The sequence below is a fragment of the Myxocyprinus asiaticus genome, chromosome 20 (genome assembly GCF_019703515.2).
Source record: "Myxocyprinus asiaticus isolate MX2 ecotype Aquarium Trade chromosome 20, UBuf_Myxa_2, whole genome shotgun sequence".
Lineage (NCBI taxonomy): Eukaryota > Metazoa > Chordata > Actinopteri > Cypriniformes > Catostomidae > Myxocyprinus > Myxocyprinus asiaticus.
The window spans coordinates 45476270-45491993 of NC_059363.1; the positions used below are offsets into that span (position 1 = coordinate 45476270).

Consider the following 15724-nt stretch of genomic DNA (forward strand, 5'->3'; position numbering starts at 1 on the left):
GGGAAGAGAGGCATAATTTAATAAGTCACATTTGTCAGCGGATGATGAGGCACACCTGAGCCCCATCACCACTGCTTTTAAAACGCAGAGCACCCCTCTCCTCATGACCCCTGTGCATGCACGTTGGCGTCCTCGCAGGTCCAGGAATGGAACAGTAGGGTTCCGATGCAAATTAGATGTGTCACTGGACCCACTCCCTGGAACCTCCCTCATGGCTTGGATCAGTTGCTGTGGAGGACAGCATGCATTGCGGTTAACGAGCCTGAAAAATTGTATTTTTAGAAATTTATATACAGTTGTGCTCAAAAGTTTGCATACCCTGGCAGAAATTGTGAAATTTTGGCATTGATTTTGAAAATATGACTGATCATGCAAAAAAAACTGTCTTTTATTTAAGGATAGTGATCACATGAAGCCATTTATTATCACATAGTTGTTTGGCTCCTTTTTAAATCATAATGATAACAGAAATCACCCAAATGGCCCTGATCAAAAGTTTACATACCCTTGAATGTTTGGCCTTCTTACAGACACACAAGGTGACACACACAGGTTTAAATGACGATTAAAAGTTAATTTCCCACACCTGTGGCTTTTTAAATTGCAATTAGTGTCTGTGTATAAATAGTCAATGAGTTTGTTTGCTCTCACATGGATGCACTGAGCAGGCTAGATACTGAGCCATGGGGAGCAGAAAAGAACTGTCAAAAGACCTGCGTAACAAGGTAATGGAACTTTATAAAGATGGAAAAGGATATAAAAAGATATCCAAAGTCTTGAAAATGCCAGTCAGTACTGTTCAATCACTTATTAAGAAGTGGAAAATTCGGTGATCTCTTGATACCAAGCCAAGGTCAGGTAGACCAAGAAAGATTTCAGCCACAACTGCCAGAAGAATTGTTCAGGATACAAAGAAAAACCCACAGGTAACCTCAGGAGAAATACAGGCTGCTCTGGAAAAAGACGATGTGGTTGTTTCAAGGAGCACAATACGACGATACTTGACCAAAAATGACCTGCATGGTCGAGTTGCCAGAAAGAAGTCTTTACTGCGCCAATGCCACAAAAAAGCCCGGTTACAATATGCCCGACAACACCTTGACATGCCTCACAGCTTCTGGCACACTGTAATTTGGAGCGAGGAGACCAACTAGAGCTTTATGGTCACAACCATAAGCGCTATGTTTGGAGAGGGGTCAACAAGGCCTATAGTGAAAAGAATTCCATCCCCACTGTGACACATGGTGGTCGCTCACTGATGTTTTGGGGGTGTATGAGCTCTAAAGGCACGGGGAATCTTGTGAAAATTGATGGCAAGATGAATGCAGCATGTTATCAGAAAATACTGGCAGACAATTTGCATTCTTCTGCACGAAACCTGCGCATGGGACGCTCTTGGACTTTCCAGCACAACAGTGACCCTAAGCACAAGGCCAAGTTGACCCTCCAGTGGTTATAGCAGAAAAAGGTGAAGGTTCTGGAGTGGCCATCACAGTCTCCTGACCTTAATATCATCGAGCCACTCTGGGGAGATCTCAAACGTGTGGTTCATGCAAGACGACCAAAGACTTTGCATGACCTGGAGGCATTTTGCCAAGACGAATGGGAAGCTATACCACCTGCAAGAATTTGGGGCCTCATAGACAACTATTACAAAAGACTGCATGCTGTCATTGATGCTAAAGGGGACAATACACAGTATTAAGAACTAAGGGTATGCAGACTTTTGAACAGGGGTCATTTCATTTTTTTCTTTGTTGCCATGTTTTGTTTTATGATTGTGCCATTCTGTTATAACCTACAGCTGAATATGAATCCCATATTTTTTGCCTGCTCACTCATGTTTTCTTTAAAAATGGCACATATATTACCAATTCTCCAAGGGTATGCAAACATTTGAGCACAACTGTATATACATTTGCATCAATCAAGATTTATAATTGATGTGAAAGTAGATTGTTCATTGTTAGTTCATGATACCTAATGCATTAAATAATGCTGAGGAATAGAACCTTATTGTATAGTTTTACCGAAAAAAAAATCACCCTTTTAAGCCATTTCAGTGCAAATATATACAAAAGGGGAACGCACTAGCAAGGAAGCTATAAAAGCCATGGCCTCTAGCCTCGGTTGCTAGTGTCTCTCTTAAGGCCAGGAGAGTGAGGTTTACACACTGCACATCTGTCACGTACCAGCTGGCTACCATTACACTCACCCCCCCTAAACCTTACTCTCATCTGGGTCATGGCATCAGTGTCATTGGTCCTGCTCGACTTGTCCTGAGCAGGATTTGAACCGGCAATCCCTGGCATGGGAGTCAGACATGCTAGCAAGGAGGCTATAAAAGCCATGGCCTCTAGCCTCAGTTGCTAGTGCGTCTCTTAAGGCCAGGAGAGTGAGGTTTACACACTGCAAAGCTATCACGTACCAGCTGGCTACTATTACACTCACCCCCCTAAACTTACTCCCATCCGGGTCACAGCACCAGTGTCACCAGTTCTACTCGACCCGCCCGAGTAGGATTCAAACCGGTGATCCCCAGCATGGGAGCTGCACAGCTATCACGTACCAGCTGGCTACTGTTACATATATACAGTATATAGATCTATAGATGTGAATACATGAAATATAAACAAATCCTAAAAGAAATCAATATTACATTTTTTAGCTAAAATGTCCACCCCGCAGGGTATGTAAATCAAGCTCCTGCTTAAAGCTGAAGTGTGTCATTTCTGCACCACTGAACGGAATTGCAAAAATAAGCATTGTTCCCTTTCAGGTTCACTTCGCCGCTGCATCAGCAGCTGATGTGATGGGAGCTCCTCACAGGAATGCAGATCTCTGAAACCCTTTACAATCACGGTAAACTCATTGGTTGATGGCACTTGGCGTGTTTGATTGTGTTGATTGTAAAACTCAAAATGCTTCGCTCTCTGCTTGCTTTCTCGGAAAACAGACCCCTCTTCTCCCATATCCAGCGAGGACAGGATACAGAGCACAGAGAATTTGAGGATGATTTTTTTTGCCGACTTGAGCCTTGCGTCTCTCCTCTTCTCCATCACAGGTGGCTTCGCCTGTTCAGTATAGCTGTGACGATCTGTGCCTCACTATTGGCGTGCATGATACTATCTTGTTTGGCGGAGATTATGATGAGGGGGATGCTATATCTAGCAGTTATCCCTGTCAGGCATGAGCACTGTTTATTGTCAGGGCTGAATGAGCTCGTGTTTATTGCAAGCACATGACACCCCAAACACCTCGCTCCTGGCTTGCTTTCTGGGAATCTGATGCCGGTCCCCTCTCCTCCCTATGTCTAGGGAGGATGGGAAACAGAGCACAGAGAGTTTGAGGATGATTTGTCACTGGATGAGCAGTGTTTACTGTTTTGTTGTGCCTCCCAGTTTTGGCCAGTGCCGTTTATTCCAAAGCTGCACAAGCAGCTTATTATGACTTGCCAATCTCCCTGTTCAGCGAGGGTTCAGGTCTCTGAACCTCTGAGGGTTTAAGTCTCTATTCAGCAAGGGTTGAGGCACTGCCACCTTTGCGGTGCTTGTTAAGCATGCTGCACCACGAATTGGCGCTCTGGCCACCAAGATCCCTGCCTATAAAATTTTCAGGTCTATGGGCGGCCGAGTGTCTGTGAAGTGACAGCCTTCCCTAAATTTGCAAGGGTTCAGGCACTTCCGCCTTTGCGGTGCTTGTTAAAGCGCTATGCCCCGAATTGGTGTTTTGGCCACCAAGATCCCTGTCCAGAAAATTTTCAGTCTATCGGTGTCCCAGTGTCCATGAAGTGACACCCCTGGCTAAATTTGTCATGAATTTGCTTCTCGCTCTCCCTAACATTTCATGCCGGGAACAAGAACAGGTTCACAGTGTGTTTTCTGTTTGTGATGCTGTTGGCTCCATGACAGATATTTGTCACATTCCAATAAAGTTTGCAAACCCCATTGCAGTTGCACGAGGCACAAAACTACACACAAAAATGAATGAATTTCCAGCTTTAACCGACACAGTTGTGCTGAGTGACCGCCCCTGATGGTGGGTGGCATTCGGACCCTGTGGTCACAGGTGAGCCCCTGTGCCCTCTGGCCTGCTGTGCAGACACGTGGCACGGTCTTCCAGGAATATCCAGCTGGGTACTGAACATGTGCTTCAGTCTGCGAGGCAGCTGCCTCGCTTTAACAGCATCCTCTCCTCCACTGTCATGGTGTGGTATCCACAATTTTGCACTCAGAGGTACAATGTCTCCTTGCCAAAGATGCAATAGAGAGTGTACCGACATGCAACGTACAGGAAAGCTTCTACAGCTGCTATTTTCTGGTCACCAAAAAGGACGGTGTGCTGCAGCCTGTACTAGACTTCAGACACTTGAATCAGACACTCAGGAAGTCTCCTTTCAAGAGGGATATTCAGAAATAGATTTTGTCTCATGTCCGTCCATTAGACAGGTTCGTGTTAATCGATCTATGAGACAAAGGAACTGTATACCAGGTAGCCCTACTGCTGCAACAGTTCCAGCGAGCTTTGTGTTTGATGGCTACCATAACCCCTCTGGACTTGTTACATATGAAGCCTCTCCAGTGTAGGGTCAACTCAAGTGTCCCTCATTACATGTGGCATCATAATCACTTAAGTCTCCTACTAACATCCACGTTCTATCAGAAGGGTGTTGTGCTTGGCCAAGTGGCCAGATGCAAAGCTGTCTTGATCCAACACAGGCTGGGGAGCCCTGTCCTACGGTCATCTGGTCTTTGGCATCTGGACAGGTGTGCAAACTATGTGGCATATAAATCACCTAGAACTGCTTGAAGTCCTCCTGGCTCTGAGTGCTTTTTGGACAGACGTGCAGGACTTTCATGTTCTGATCCGCAGTTGTGGTGCACATAAATGCCAGGGAGGAGTTCAGTCACACCCTATGTTGGCTCTGGCGTGCCATCTCATCTCTTATCAAAATGTGCGTTGGGGGAATGGAGACTTCATCCTCAGAGAGTTCAGCACTAATGCTGAAAACACGTATGGGTTCCCCATTTGAGCCACTAAAGGCAGTAAGCTTACACATACTCTCCTTGAAGACTGTGCTGCTATTCGCTTTGGCTTCAATCAAATGTGTTAGGGACCTTCAAGCCTTGTCATCAACCACTCTTGCTCATAGTTTGGACCAGGCTTGTCAAAAGCCTGTCAGAGAGGATTATGTACCCAAAGTATGGGCCACCCCCTTAAGGGCTGCAAGCATTCTCTCCTCCTCCCTTAGAGTCAAACGAGGCTAAAAGTCTGCACATGCTCTACCTTGTGAGGGCATTATGCATGTACTTTGATCAAATGGGTCAATTCAGGCTGTTGATCAGCTCTTTGTTTCCTATGCAGGCTGTTCAAAGGGTTTGGCCATCTCATTTACAGATTTACATTTGCATTTATGCATTTGACAGACGCTTTTATCCAAAGCGACTTACAGTGCACTTATTACAGGGACAATCCCCCCGGAGCAACCTGGAGTTAAGTGCCTTGCTCAAGGACACAATGGTGGTGGCTGTGGGGGTTGAACCAGCAACCTTATGATTACAAGTTATGTGCTTTAGCCCACTACACCACCACCACTCACCTCCAAGCAAAGACTTTCTGATTGGGTTGTGGATGCCATTGCACTTGTTTCTCATGCGCTCATTCCACCAGGAGCATGGCCTCCTCCTGGGCATGGGCAAAGGGTGTGTCCTTAGAGGACATCTCTCTGGCTGCAGGCTGAGCTTCCCCTAACACCTTTGCCAGGTTCTATAACTTGGATGTTTCAAGGGTTGATACATCAATATTTCACTACCCTGCTTGGCTAGTGTCATTGCATATGTTATAAGATTGGTCTCATGATCATGAAGTCTTCTCTCTTCCGCAGTATGTTTGTGAAGAGTTGTAATTTTCAATTGTTCACTGCCCTGTCAGCAAGTTCCATTGTATTATGTTCTTGGTCTTTGACCATTTCAAATTTTCCCTTCCCACTGTGTGCGAACATTTCTGAACAATGTTTCACTACCTGGAATGGCTAGTATCATTCTTATACCATTATCATAAATGGTTTATTTGTTCTCCCTCTTCCTTCCTATTTTCCAATATGAAAGGGAGGTTATATCAATGCTTTTTCACTACCCTGTTGGCTAGTGGGCATTACCTTTGTGCATGTGAATCAGTAGCATGGCATTATTCTATAGCATTCCCAAAGCATCAGCTTCTGTCGCAGCGTCGAAGTGACTGACTTGAAAGGGAATGTCTCGGTAACGACTCTAACCTTGGTTCCCTGAAAGGAAGAATGAGACACTGCATAGCTTTGCCGCACTACTGATTTCTCGCTTCAGTCGAAGAATCCTGATGAAATGGCGCTGTGCTCTGGTTTATATGCCTGTCATGACGCACGCATTGGAGGCGAAGCCACAAATGGCATCTGCCAAAGAGATTGCCCTGATTGTAGATTTTCAGAGATCAGCACTCCTGCGAGGATGCTACCATAGCATCAGCTACTGACATAGTGTCTTCTTCCTTCCTTTCAGGCAACCAAGGTGACAGTCCTAACAGAAATGTTTTCAAACAGCTTTCTGAATATGCCCCGTCTTCTGTTGATCAAACAGACAGTCCCGCCCCAAACTCACGCCAATGGTTGAGTCAATAGGTGTGTTTGACTTTATGCAGCGCTGCGCAGACCGATCGGCATTGGACTTGAAGCAGTGCATTTCGGTTAGAAATATTGTCCGACTTTAGATGGCACCACTGCCGTGTCACTGTGATGTGTTTAATCAATGTACCACAAGAGCAATTCGAGAGCAGCCGGCTAGCTCAGCCAGCACAGTTACTTCAAAGCAGCTGCACGAGCTCTGAATGACAACACAGCTTATCCATGATTGGCCAGATTCACAATGTGACCTCGGTGACGTGTTTCATGGGCTGCGTTCGCAATGGCAGACTACATGTACTGCTTGTACTACTTCTGCTACATCAATCTATGGCAGAAATAAGAGTAGTATATTAGTATGCCATTACCAAGGTGTTTATTCTGACACCTCCAGTATGGCGAAATCTCTCACAAATCTGTGTTTTTATAACAGTGCATCGTTTTTATATCATGTTATATTATGTTTGTAATAGTAATATGTTTATTCATAAAAAACATAACAATTTTATAAAATACTATTTATTGGTATTAAAACAATAAAGGACTTTCTCCTTGTACACACAGCAGGCACTGTATTAAGCAGCAAATAACCTTTTCAAATGAATAATATTTTTGGTTATTATATGTAAAATTCAAGCATCAGTCTATCTGAATTTCATGATCGTCTGCGATAAAGAAAGCAAACATTGTGTGAAGCGCAAAGTGTCTGGCTTGATAGCTTTCTTTTCAGCTCCATCCTCAACTGCTACAGGCAAATATCGCCAATTGGCAAATCGAGATCCAGTTCAAGTTGAACACTCCTAATGTTGTTATGTCGAGCTGGACAGCATGCTCAAAATAAACAGGAATTTTCATAGCCCCATAGAGACACAATTTTTACAGTTTTCAAATAAAACTAACCTATGTGTAGCTTACTTATAGTTGTCTATGCATATTAAGCTAGGATAGGAACTGTATATATATATATATATATATATATATATATATATATATATATATATATATACTTGATACTTGAATTGAATTGACATATATAAATGGATCTTTTGTATACAACTGATCACTCATTTTATTGCACAAATATATTTGTTTTATACTGAGATTATTTTTTGAAACTCATTGATGCCTCTGCTGTGTTGTGCAGCTGTGGTCACGGGCGTTTGTGACATGATGCCCGGACAGATCCCGGACCCCTCGGTGACGGCAGGCTCTCTGCCCAGTCTTGGCCCACTGGCAGGCATCTCTGCTACCACACTTACTGACCAGCTGAAATATGCTGACCTCTGCAAACTCGGGGTCATGCTGTCCCCTTTACATCTACTTGGAAAGCTGGGCAAGCGCCCACTCCAGATTAAAACTGAGGTGAGTGCCTACAGGCCTTTAGTTTGGGGATGTTTGAAATAATTTTTGGGGCATCCGGAATACAAAAAGCACTTTTTTATTATTTGCTTGAGAAAACACACCTGTCTCTGTGACAGCAAAAATAATCTGTATGCAGCCCAAACATGTCAGCCTATCAGAAAACTTGGAGACAGTTCTGTCAAAACATTGCTCTCTTTGTTTGAGCAGTTCAGTATGTCAATTTCTGGCTCAACCAATGGTGTGAGTTTGAGGGGGGACTACCTGTTTGAGGAGTGGAAAGAAATGACACACAGCAGCTTTGAAGCAAACTGGTGGTGTTGTTTTCTTTGAGTGTGCATGACTGGCAAAACTTTGCATACTTTCTTGCAGTGTCTCCATCTAGTGGATAGAGAGTGACTTTATGAATAAAACAGCTGTGTTTTAATTGTTCCATTGGCAGTATAATCTCTTAAATTCCCTACACAATTAGGCTCTAAAGTAAAACAAAACCATCAATCTAATCACATCAATTTACAATACAATTGAAACATGAAATCCTACAATAAAGCAAAAAGCACTGCTATCTGGCCCAACAAAAGACCACACACCATAACAGGCAGACACAGGACCAGGGTTGGGAGGGTTACTTTTGAAATGTATTCCTCTACGGATTACAGAATACATGCTGTAAAATGTCATTTGTAATGTATTCTGTTAAATTACTCAAGGTCAGTAACGTATTCTAAATACTTTGGATTATTTCTTCAGCACTGGTAGATTTTTTCACTTGTTTTGACTATAAAAACTCTGCCAGTACAGTAAGACAAAATACACGTTAAAAATACATTCTCTGAAAAACCTAAATATCTTATGCAGTGTTGTTTCTAAAACAAGATAAATCAAACTGATCTTGTTTTAAGGATTTTTAGATATTTTTACAGGGAAACAATACAAAAATTATTATCAAGAATACGATTTTTGCCCTAATATCAAAGATCTTACTAGAAAAAAGAAATTATGATCTAACGTGAATTTTCTTGATAAATAAATATGATCGTGTCTGGTAACATGTGCATGTAAAATGGCTAGAAATAGCATTTTAGCTTAGCGTAAAGCTGACAATTTACACAAGATTTATTTCTATTTCTTCTGCTCCAAACTTACTTCTCTGTCTGCTCGTATGAATGTAACACATCATAAGAAAGTGTTTCACCGCTGTTCAAATGCACTTTGGATCGCATCATTTATATGTATAAATGTTTTCCATCTGAAAGTACTAAATATTAAATGAAACAAATGACAATAAAATGCAAAGTAATCTCTTCAGTAAAACTCACAAGACAGTCAGTGGCTGACAATATGTGCTATTTCGGTCTGTGGGTCTGTTACCCACACAAAACTTTCGTATGAATTTAGAAAACATGAAATACATCATGAGTCATATATGGAGTCAGTGAAGATGTTAAAGGCCTCCATAGAAATTATCAGTTGTTTTTCATGGTGAGGATGAGCAGGAAAGAATTGTAATTTTCTGAAAGGTTAAATTGTTTCTGAAAAATTAATCCTAATGGTTTTCTGAATGTTTGATATGATACAGTGTATAAATATTTAAGTGTATGCTTTGAATTAGAGATGACGTGATTATACGATTAACTTAACTGTAAGAATTTAGAATCCACGGTTAAAAATCATGAAACGCTTTATTTACACGTGGCAAAAATATTAGATATAATGTATAAATATATAATATAAAAGAGTTTTTTAGATTTTGTAAGCCTAAATGGGAAAACTCTTGTGCCTGTGTGGGTACTGGAGCTGTTGCTGTGGTTACAGACGGTTACCACGTGGTGCTTTCCTACAATTCGGTGAGATTCCGGCTTTGAAACTTTTGAAAAATAAAAGAAAATATACTTTTACAACTATCTTCATGTTTCATAATTACAGGGATATGTTAAAGATAGTATTTGTTATACTGGTAAAGCTAAATGACTAAAAAATTCAGATGTCCATCCAGTTAAATGGGCAGCATCAGGATGGACAATAACAGGGTGGACATTCAGTGGATAAATGAGCCACTACATGGTCTGTGATTGATATTTAGCAAACATACTTGTAAACTTATATTTTATTAACATAAATACAGTAAATTGAAATTTTCAAATTACATTTATTTCCCATTTATCTTCCCATATCATGGTGGACATTTTATGCTTGACCACATATGACTAACACCACAAAATAAAGGAAAACATAAATAAAACAAAAGAGTTACAAACTTCAAATAACTCAAAATAATTGAGCAGAGTGGCTTATGTCCATCTCCAGTGTGTATGATGTCATTTCATAACATACTGTGTATCTTCAGTGAAAGGTCATAGTATCATGACACAACAGGGTGCGCAATAAATCAAGGGACACACAAAAAACCTCCACTATCAGTGTTAAAATTACACATTTAACCCAAATTAATATGTTAGTGAGAGGATGTAATACTAAACTCTTAACTGTATGGGGTGTTTGACATGCAGTTTTAGGGACATGAGGAAATAGTTGAAAATGATTTCAATTATTTAAAATTTTACTTTTAAGCCCACAGACATGTGTAACATTATAAATAGTCTATTCTTTTTAACAGTAATAAAATTAAACAATATAAGTATCACACACACTTGTACTGGGGACTTAAATGTCACCGAATTGTAGGAATGGCCCTTATTTACAAGCTCCTGCACATGCTTTACACTGAAAAACAGCACGGACGGACGCAAAAACGCATTCAGTGTGAACGTCCCCTAAACTTTAAATGAACAACGCTTTAATAAAACGACCAGGGAGAGGGCAGAAAGAGAGAGAAAAAGCTTAACATAAAAATAGTGTGTTTCTCTTTGGATTAGTACCGTTGTTTTGGCAGTAAATAGTGTTTAACATAAGGGAAATGTAAGAAAATCTTCGGACAAGTGTCTGTGTAAAGCACCAACCAATATCTCACACAACTTATGCGAAAGGTGTGTGTGTTTCAGGTCCATTTCTCTCGATTTGTGAAACATTCTCAGCAGTTTGGGTGTGAGGCGCTAAAATACGGGTCATTCGGAATGCAATTTTTTCCCTTAATTACGGGACAATTCCTTATTTTACTGGACGTTTGTCATATTTCGTTAATTAATTTTAACTGATACTGCTTCAGTGTGAGGGTGACTCTCTCTTTCTACACTCACTGTCATAAATTCCCTCAGTCGATGATGGTGGTGACAACAGTTGTCAGGGGTGGGGAATGGTAGAATTCAAGTGATAATGCGCCAATTACAACAAAGAATCTCTAGTTTCACAAAACAGCATCCAATACAGTTAAAGGGAAACTAACAACAGTAGATTATGGACTTCTGAAGCTGCAAAACAAGTGGGTATACCGAGGGTATGCGCAAATATTGACCCTTAGAAGTCATTATACGCAAACAGACCTGGGAAAAAAGTAAGCATACGGCATATACGTGCATATTGCCCCGACTACACCACTGGTCCAAAGGTTTATTTGTGTTGTGGACAGTATTTAGAGTCTGTTGCTGATTCTTTATGTTGGGGTGTTTGACAGACAACGGATTGCATTAATAAACTGATGCAGAAGAAATAAACTGTATAATGCCATTTTGAGTGGAAATACGTCACATGGTCTTACCGAGTCTTGTCGGAAGTATGTCATGTGGAGAAGTCCCATGGTAGGTCCTACACATGGTGACTGGGGGCAGAGGAACCTCTGCCCAAGGAAGACACAGTTTACTGACAGGAAAACAATTTAGCGGAAGATATATCACATGGGGTCACCTATGGGGAACCAGCGCATGTGGAGCACCTACCTTTGCACAGGGTCTGTGCAAATAGGCTCACTGGGGGACTTATTTGCATAGTCCTGGGGGCCAGCTGTGTGCCAGCGCGTCTATACAGAGGGGAGCCTCGGTCAGGGCGTACCAAAGCCTGAGGCGAATACTGACTCCAGAGGAGGAGACGGTGAGCGAGTTGTGACATGCAACGGGAACGTAGGCCGCCTTGGCAGTTGATGTACACTACCGTCACCATGTTCTCCGGAACCACGATGCACCTGGAGACCTACTCTAGGGGAACCCCTGCCCGTAGAAATGCTAGGTCGGTCCAAGGGCTGAAGAGGCAGCAACAGATCGGTGTGATGAGTACACGATGTGTCCCACGGCGCCATGCCCATCTCGGGACTCGAGTCTGAAGCCAGTACTGAAGTGGTCTCATATGCATCAACCCGAGCGGTATGGCCACCGCTGAGGATGCCATATGCCCCAGGAGCCTCTGAAAAAGTTTCAGTGGAACCGCTGTTCTCCGTCTGAACGCCTTCAGACAGTTCAGCACCGACTGTGCGTGCTCGTTCGTGAGGTGCGCCATCATCGAGACTGAGTCCAACTCCAAACCGAGAAAAGAGATGCTCTGAACCGAAGAGAGCTTGCTCTTTTCCCTGTTGACCCGAAGCCCCAGCCGGCTGAGGTGTGTGAGCACCAGGTCCCTGTGTGCACACAACACATCACGAGAGTGAGCTAGGATAAGCCAGTCATCGAGATAGTTGAGGACGCAGATGCCCACTTCCCTTAGCGGGGCAAGGTCTGCTCTGCGACCTTCTGGAAGACGCGAGGGGACAAGGACAGGCTGAAGGGGAGGACCTTCTACTGGTACGCCCAGCCCTCAAAAGCAAACCGCAGGAAGGGTCTGTGTCAAGGTAAAACTGAGACGTGGAAGTATGCGTCCTTCAGGTCTACCGCCACAAACCAATCTTGATGCCGAACGCTCGCTAGAATGCGTTTTTGCATCAGCATCTTGAACGGGAGTCTGTGCAAAGCCCAGTTCAGTACTCGCAGGTCCAAGATTGGCCGCAACCCACCGCCTTTCTTCGGTCCGATGAAGTAGGGGCTGTAAAAACCCCTCTTTATCTCGGCCGGAGGGACAGGCTCTATCACACCCTTCTGTAGAAGGGTAGCGATCTCTGCATGCAAGGTAGCGGCGTTCTCGCCCTTCACCGAAGTGAAGCAGACGCCGCTGAACCTGGGCGGGTGCCTGGCGAACAGAATCAGCCATCGCGATGGGTTGGAGAGCGCAAGCCAGGCGTCCAAACTCAGGACGAGGGGGACCAAAGGGACAATCACGTCGGACGTACTGGCGGGTGGGGCCTCAAGGCGGGGCAGAGCCTGAGGTGCCACATTGAGGGGGTTCGAGCACCGTGGCCGTGCAGAGTCCAGGGATGTCGAAGCACTTATACCCACCATAAGATTGGCCGGAGAGGGGGGAGGAGGAATATCGTCCCCGCAGTCCATCGGAACCAACCCGGTGTGGGCGTGTTCGTACCACAGCTGGGTGTGCAGGGGCAGGGGGCCCGCCACTGGAGCGCCAAACCTGCCAAAATGGGACGTGGACGGCAGTCGTGACGACGGCCTTGCGCCCAGGTATGTGATCCAGAGAACAAGAAAACCGCTCTTTTGTTGAACTTTTGGGTACCGCAGCCTCTTGTGCATGCGGCGAAATAAAATGAAACAAAAGATTCTCCTCCCGGCCTTCCACCAGGGTATGGAGTGGTCTGTCCACCAGCTCCAGAGTGGCGAATCTCCTCGTCCCTGGGTCGCCCATCTCAGTGGCACTTTGAAGCCTTCCTCGGGTTCTTGGCGGCTGGCCATGAGATGGGTGGTGTCTGCTTCCTGCGGTGGGCTCCACGCTGGGGCCGGGCCGTGGGGGCGGGTTGCGGCGGAGCCGGTGTTGTTGCTGCAGGAGGACGCCCTTGGCGATGAGCAGACGGGGTGCGGGGTCTTGAGCCGCACCGGGGCAGGATGTGTTGAATAGCCTCCATCTGCTGCTTCACCACTGAGAAATGCTGGGCGAAGTCCTCGACGGTGTCGCCGAACAGGCCAACCTGGGAGATGGGGCGTCAAGGAACCGCGCCTTGTCCACCTCTCTCATCTCGACCAGGTTGAGCCAAAGGTGGCGCTCCTTGACCACCAGGATGGACATCACCTGCCCAAGATACCACGCTGTGACCTTCGTCGCCCGGAGAGCGAGGTCGGTCGCCGAGCGCAGTTCCTGCATCAATCCCGGGTCAGAACTACCCTCGTGCAGCTCTTTTAGCGCCTTGGCTTGGTGTACCTGCAGGAGAGCCATGGCATGCAGAGCGGAGGCGGCTTGTCCAGCAGCACCGTAGGCCTTAGTCGTCAGAGACAACGTAAACCTACAGGCCCTGGATGGGAGCTTAGAGCGCCCGTGCCAGGTGGTGGCGCTCTGCGGGCACAAGTGTGCACCGCGAATGCCTTATCCACCTGGGGGATCACCGAATACCACCTGGCTGACCCACCATCGAGGGTAGTGAGAGCGGGGGAGCTGAAAGACCGGGATCGGGTAGTAAAAGGTGCCCCCCATGATCTCATCAGCTCCTCATGCACCTCCGGGAAGAAAGGGACCGGGGCGGGGCGCGGCCGTGAGTGGTGCTCTGGGCCCAGGAACCAATCATTGAGCCGCGAGGGTTCAGGGGAGAGTGGAGGGTTCCACTCTAGCCCGACGCTCGCGGACGCCTGGGAAAGAATGTCCGTCAGCTCCGCGTCGGCCCGAGACTGGGAGCCCATACCCGAAGGAGGAAGCCCAGCCGAAGCCTCTGCGTCAGACTGGACGAACCCACTGCGATGCTGTGATCGAGAGCTTATTGTCTTCCCGGGCTCCGAATAAGAGGTCGAACTCGCCCTGAGACGAGCCGGCGGTCTCATCCGAGAGCCCAATCGGGGCAAGCGAGCATGCTGAGGAATGGGAGGTCCGTGGGGGGGTTACCCGGCGGAGGTGCTCCCATTGAAGTCCCCAAATCGCCCCCAGTGCTAACCGACGCGGCCTCATACATGTAGGTAGAAGGACCGAGGCAGGGAGCCGCTGGGGTGGCTTGCCCTCTTACGAAGGAAAGCCGCGACCGCAACTTTGCCATAGTCATGTTCTCGCAATGAGGACATGACCCATCCACGAATGATGTCTCCACGTGGGCAGAATCCAGACACGTAAGACAGCGATCGTGGCCGTCAGAAGCGGAGAGATAACGACCGAAACAGGAATAATACACAAACAGAAAGGCATCTTTAAAAAGACGTTCTGTGAGTGCCACTCTTTTAGATAGAAGATATATTCTTTTTGTTCTGCCGAAGTGCCCAGGGGCATTCTCTGCACTCCATGGGTGCAGAGGGGGAGAAGCCGCTGAAATGTGCCGTAGATCCAGCAATTTGAGGTGAGTAATGGAAGGATTGAATTCAGTGCACTGAATGCAACTGATCAGCTCCGAAGAGAAAATCTGAATGAGTGGTTGCAAGCCAGCTCTTTTTATACCCGTATGTCCGGGGGAGTGGCATGCAAATTCCACTCACCAATTCCCATTGGCCTTTTTTCAAAATCAGAGGTGTTTGGGGCTCCCAAGAGTGACCCCTAGTGTCACTACATCGACACAACGCCGAGTTAGTGACATATAGGGAACAGCACATGTCCTCGGTGTGCTGTGTTTCATTTTGCAAAGCCATTGGCTGATTCGAAATGGCATACTACCCATACTACTCTTACTACTTCTGCCTTATTTGTCTATGGCAGAAATAGTAAGAGTAGTATGGTAGCATGCCATTTCGAACTCGGACATTGTTTCACTTGATTCCAAACTTTGGAAAGCTTAGTTTCTCCCATCACTAGTGGTGTCATCAACACCTACTGGCC

General features: G+C 45.4%; 1 protein-coding gene across 4 annotated transcripts in view; it reads left to right on the forward strand.

Annotated features, from left to right (window-relative positions):
• Positions 1–15724, forward strand: part of jdp2a (Jun dimerization protein 2a) — a 32801-nt gene that overhangs the window by 9821 nt on the left and 7256 nt on the right. For 2 of the 4 annotated variants that reach the window (XM_051646306.1, XM_051646308.1), the window contains 2 exons: positions 2780–2862; positions 7797–8014. In XM_051646306.1, the coding sequence (XP_051502266.1) occupies positions 2832–2862; positions 7797–8014 (249 nt within the window). In that variant the 5' untranslated portion in view covers positions 2780–2831. The remainder of the gene's footprint in view (positions 1–2779; positions 2863–7796; positions 8015–15724) is intronic. The other 2 variants (XM_051646305.1, XM_051646309.1) reach the window with 1 other exon arrangement.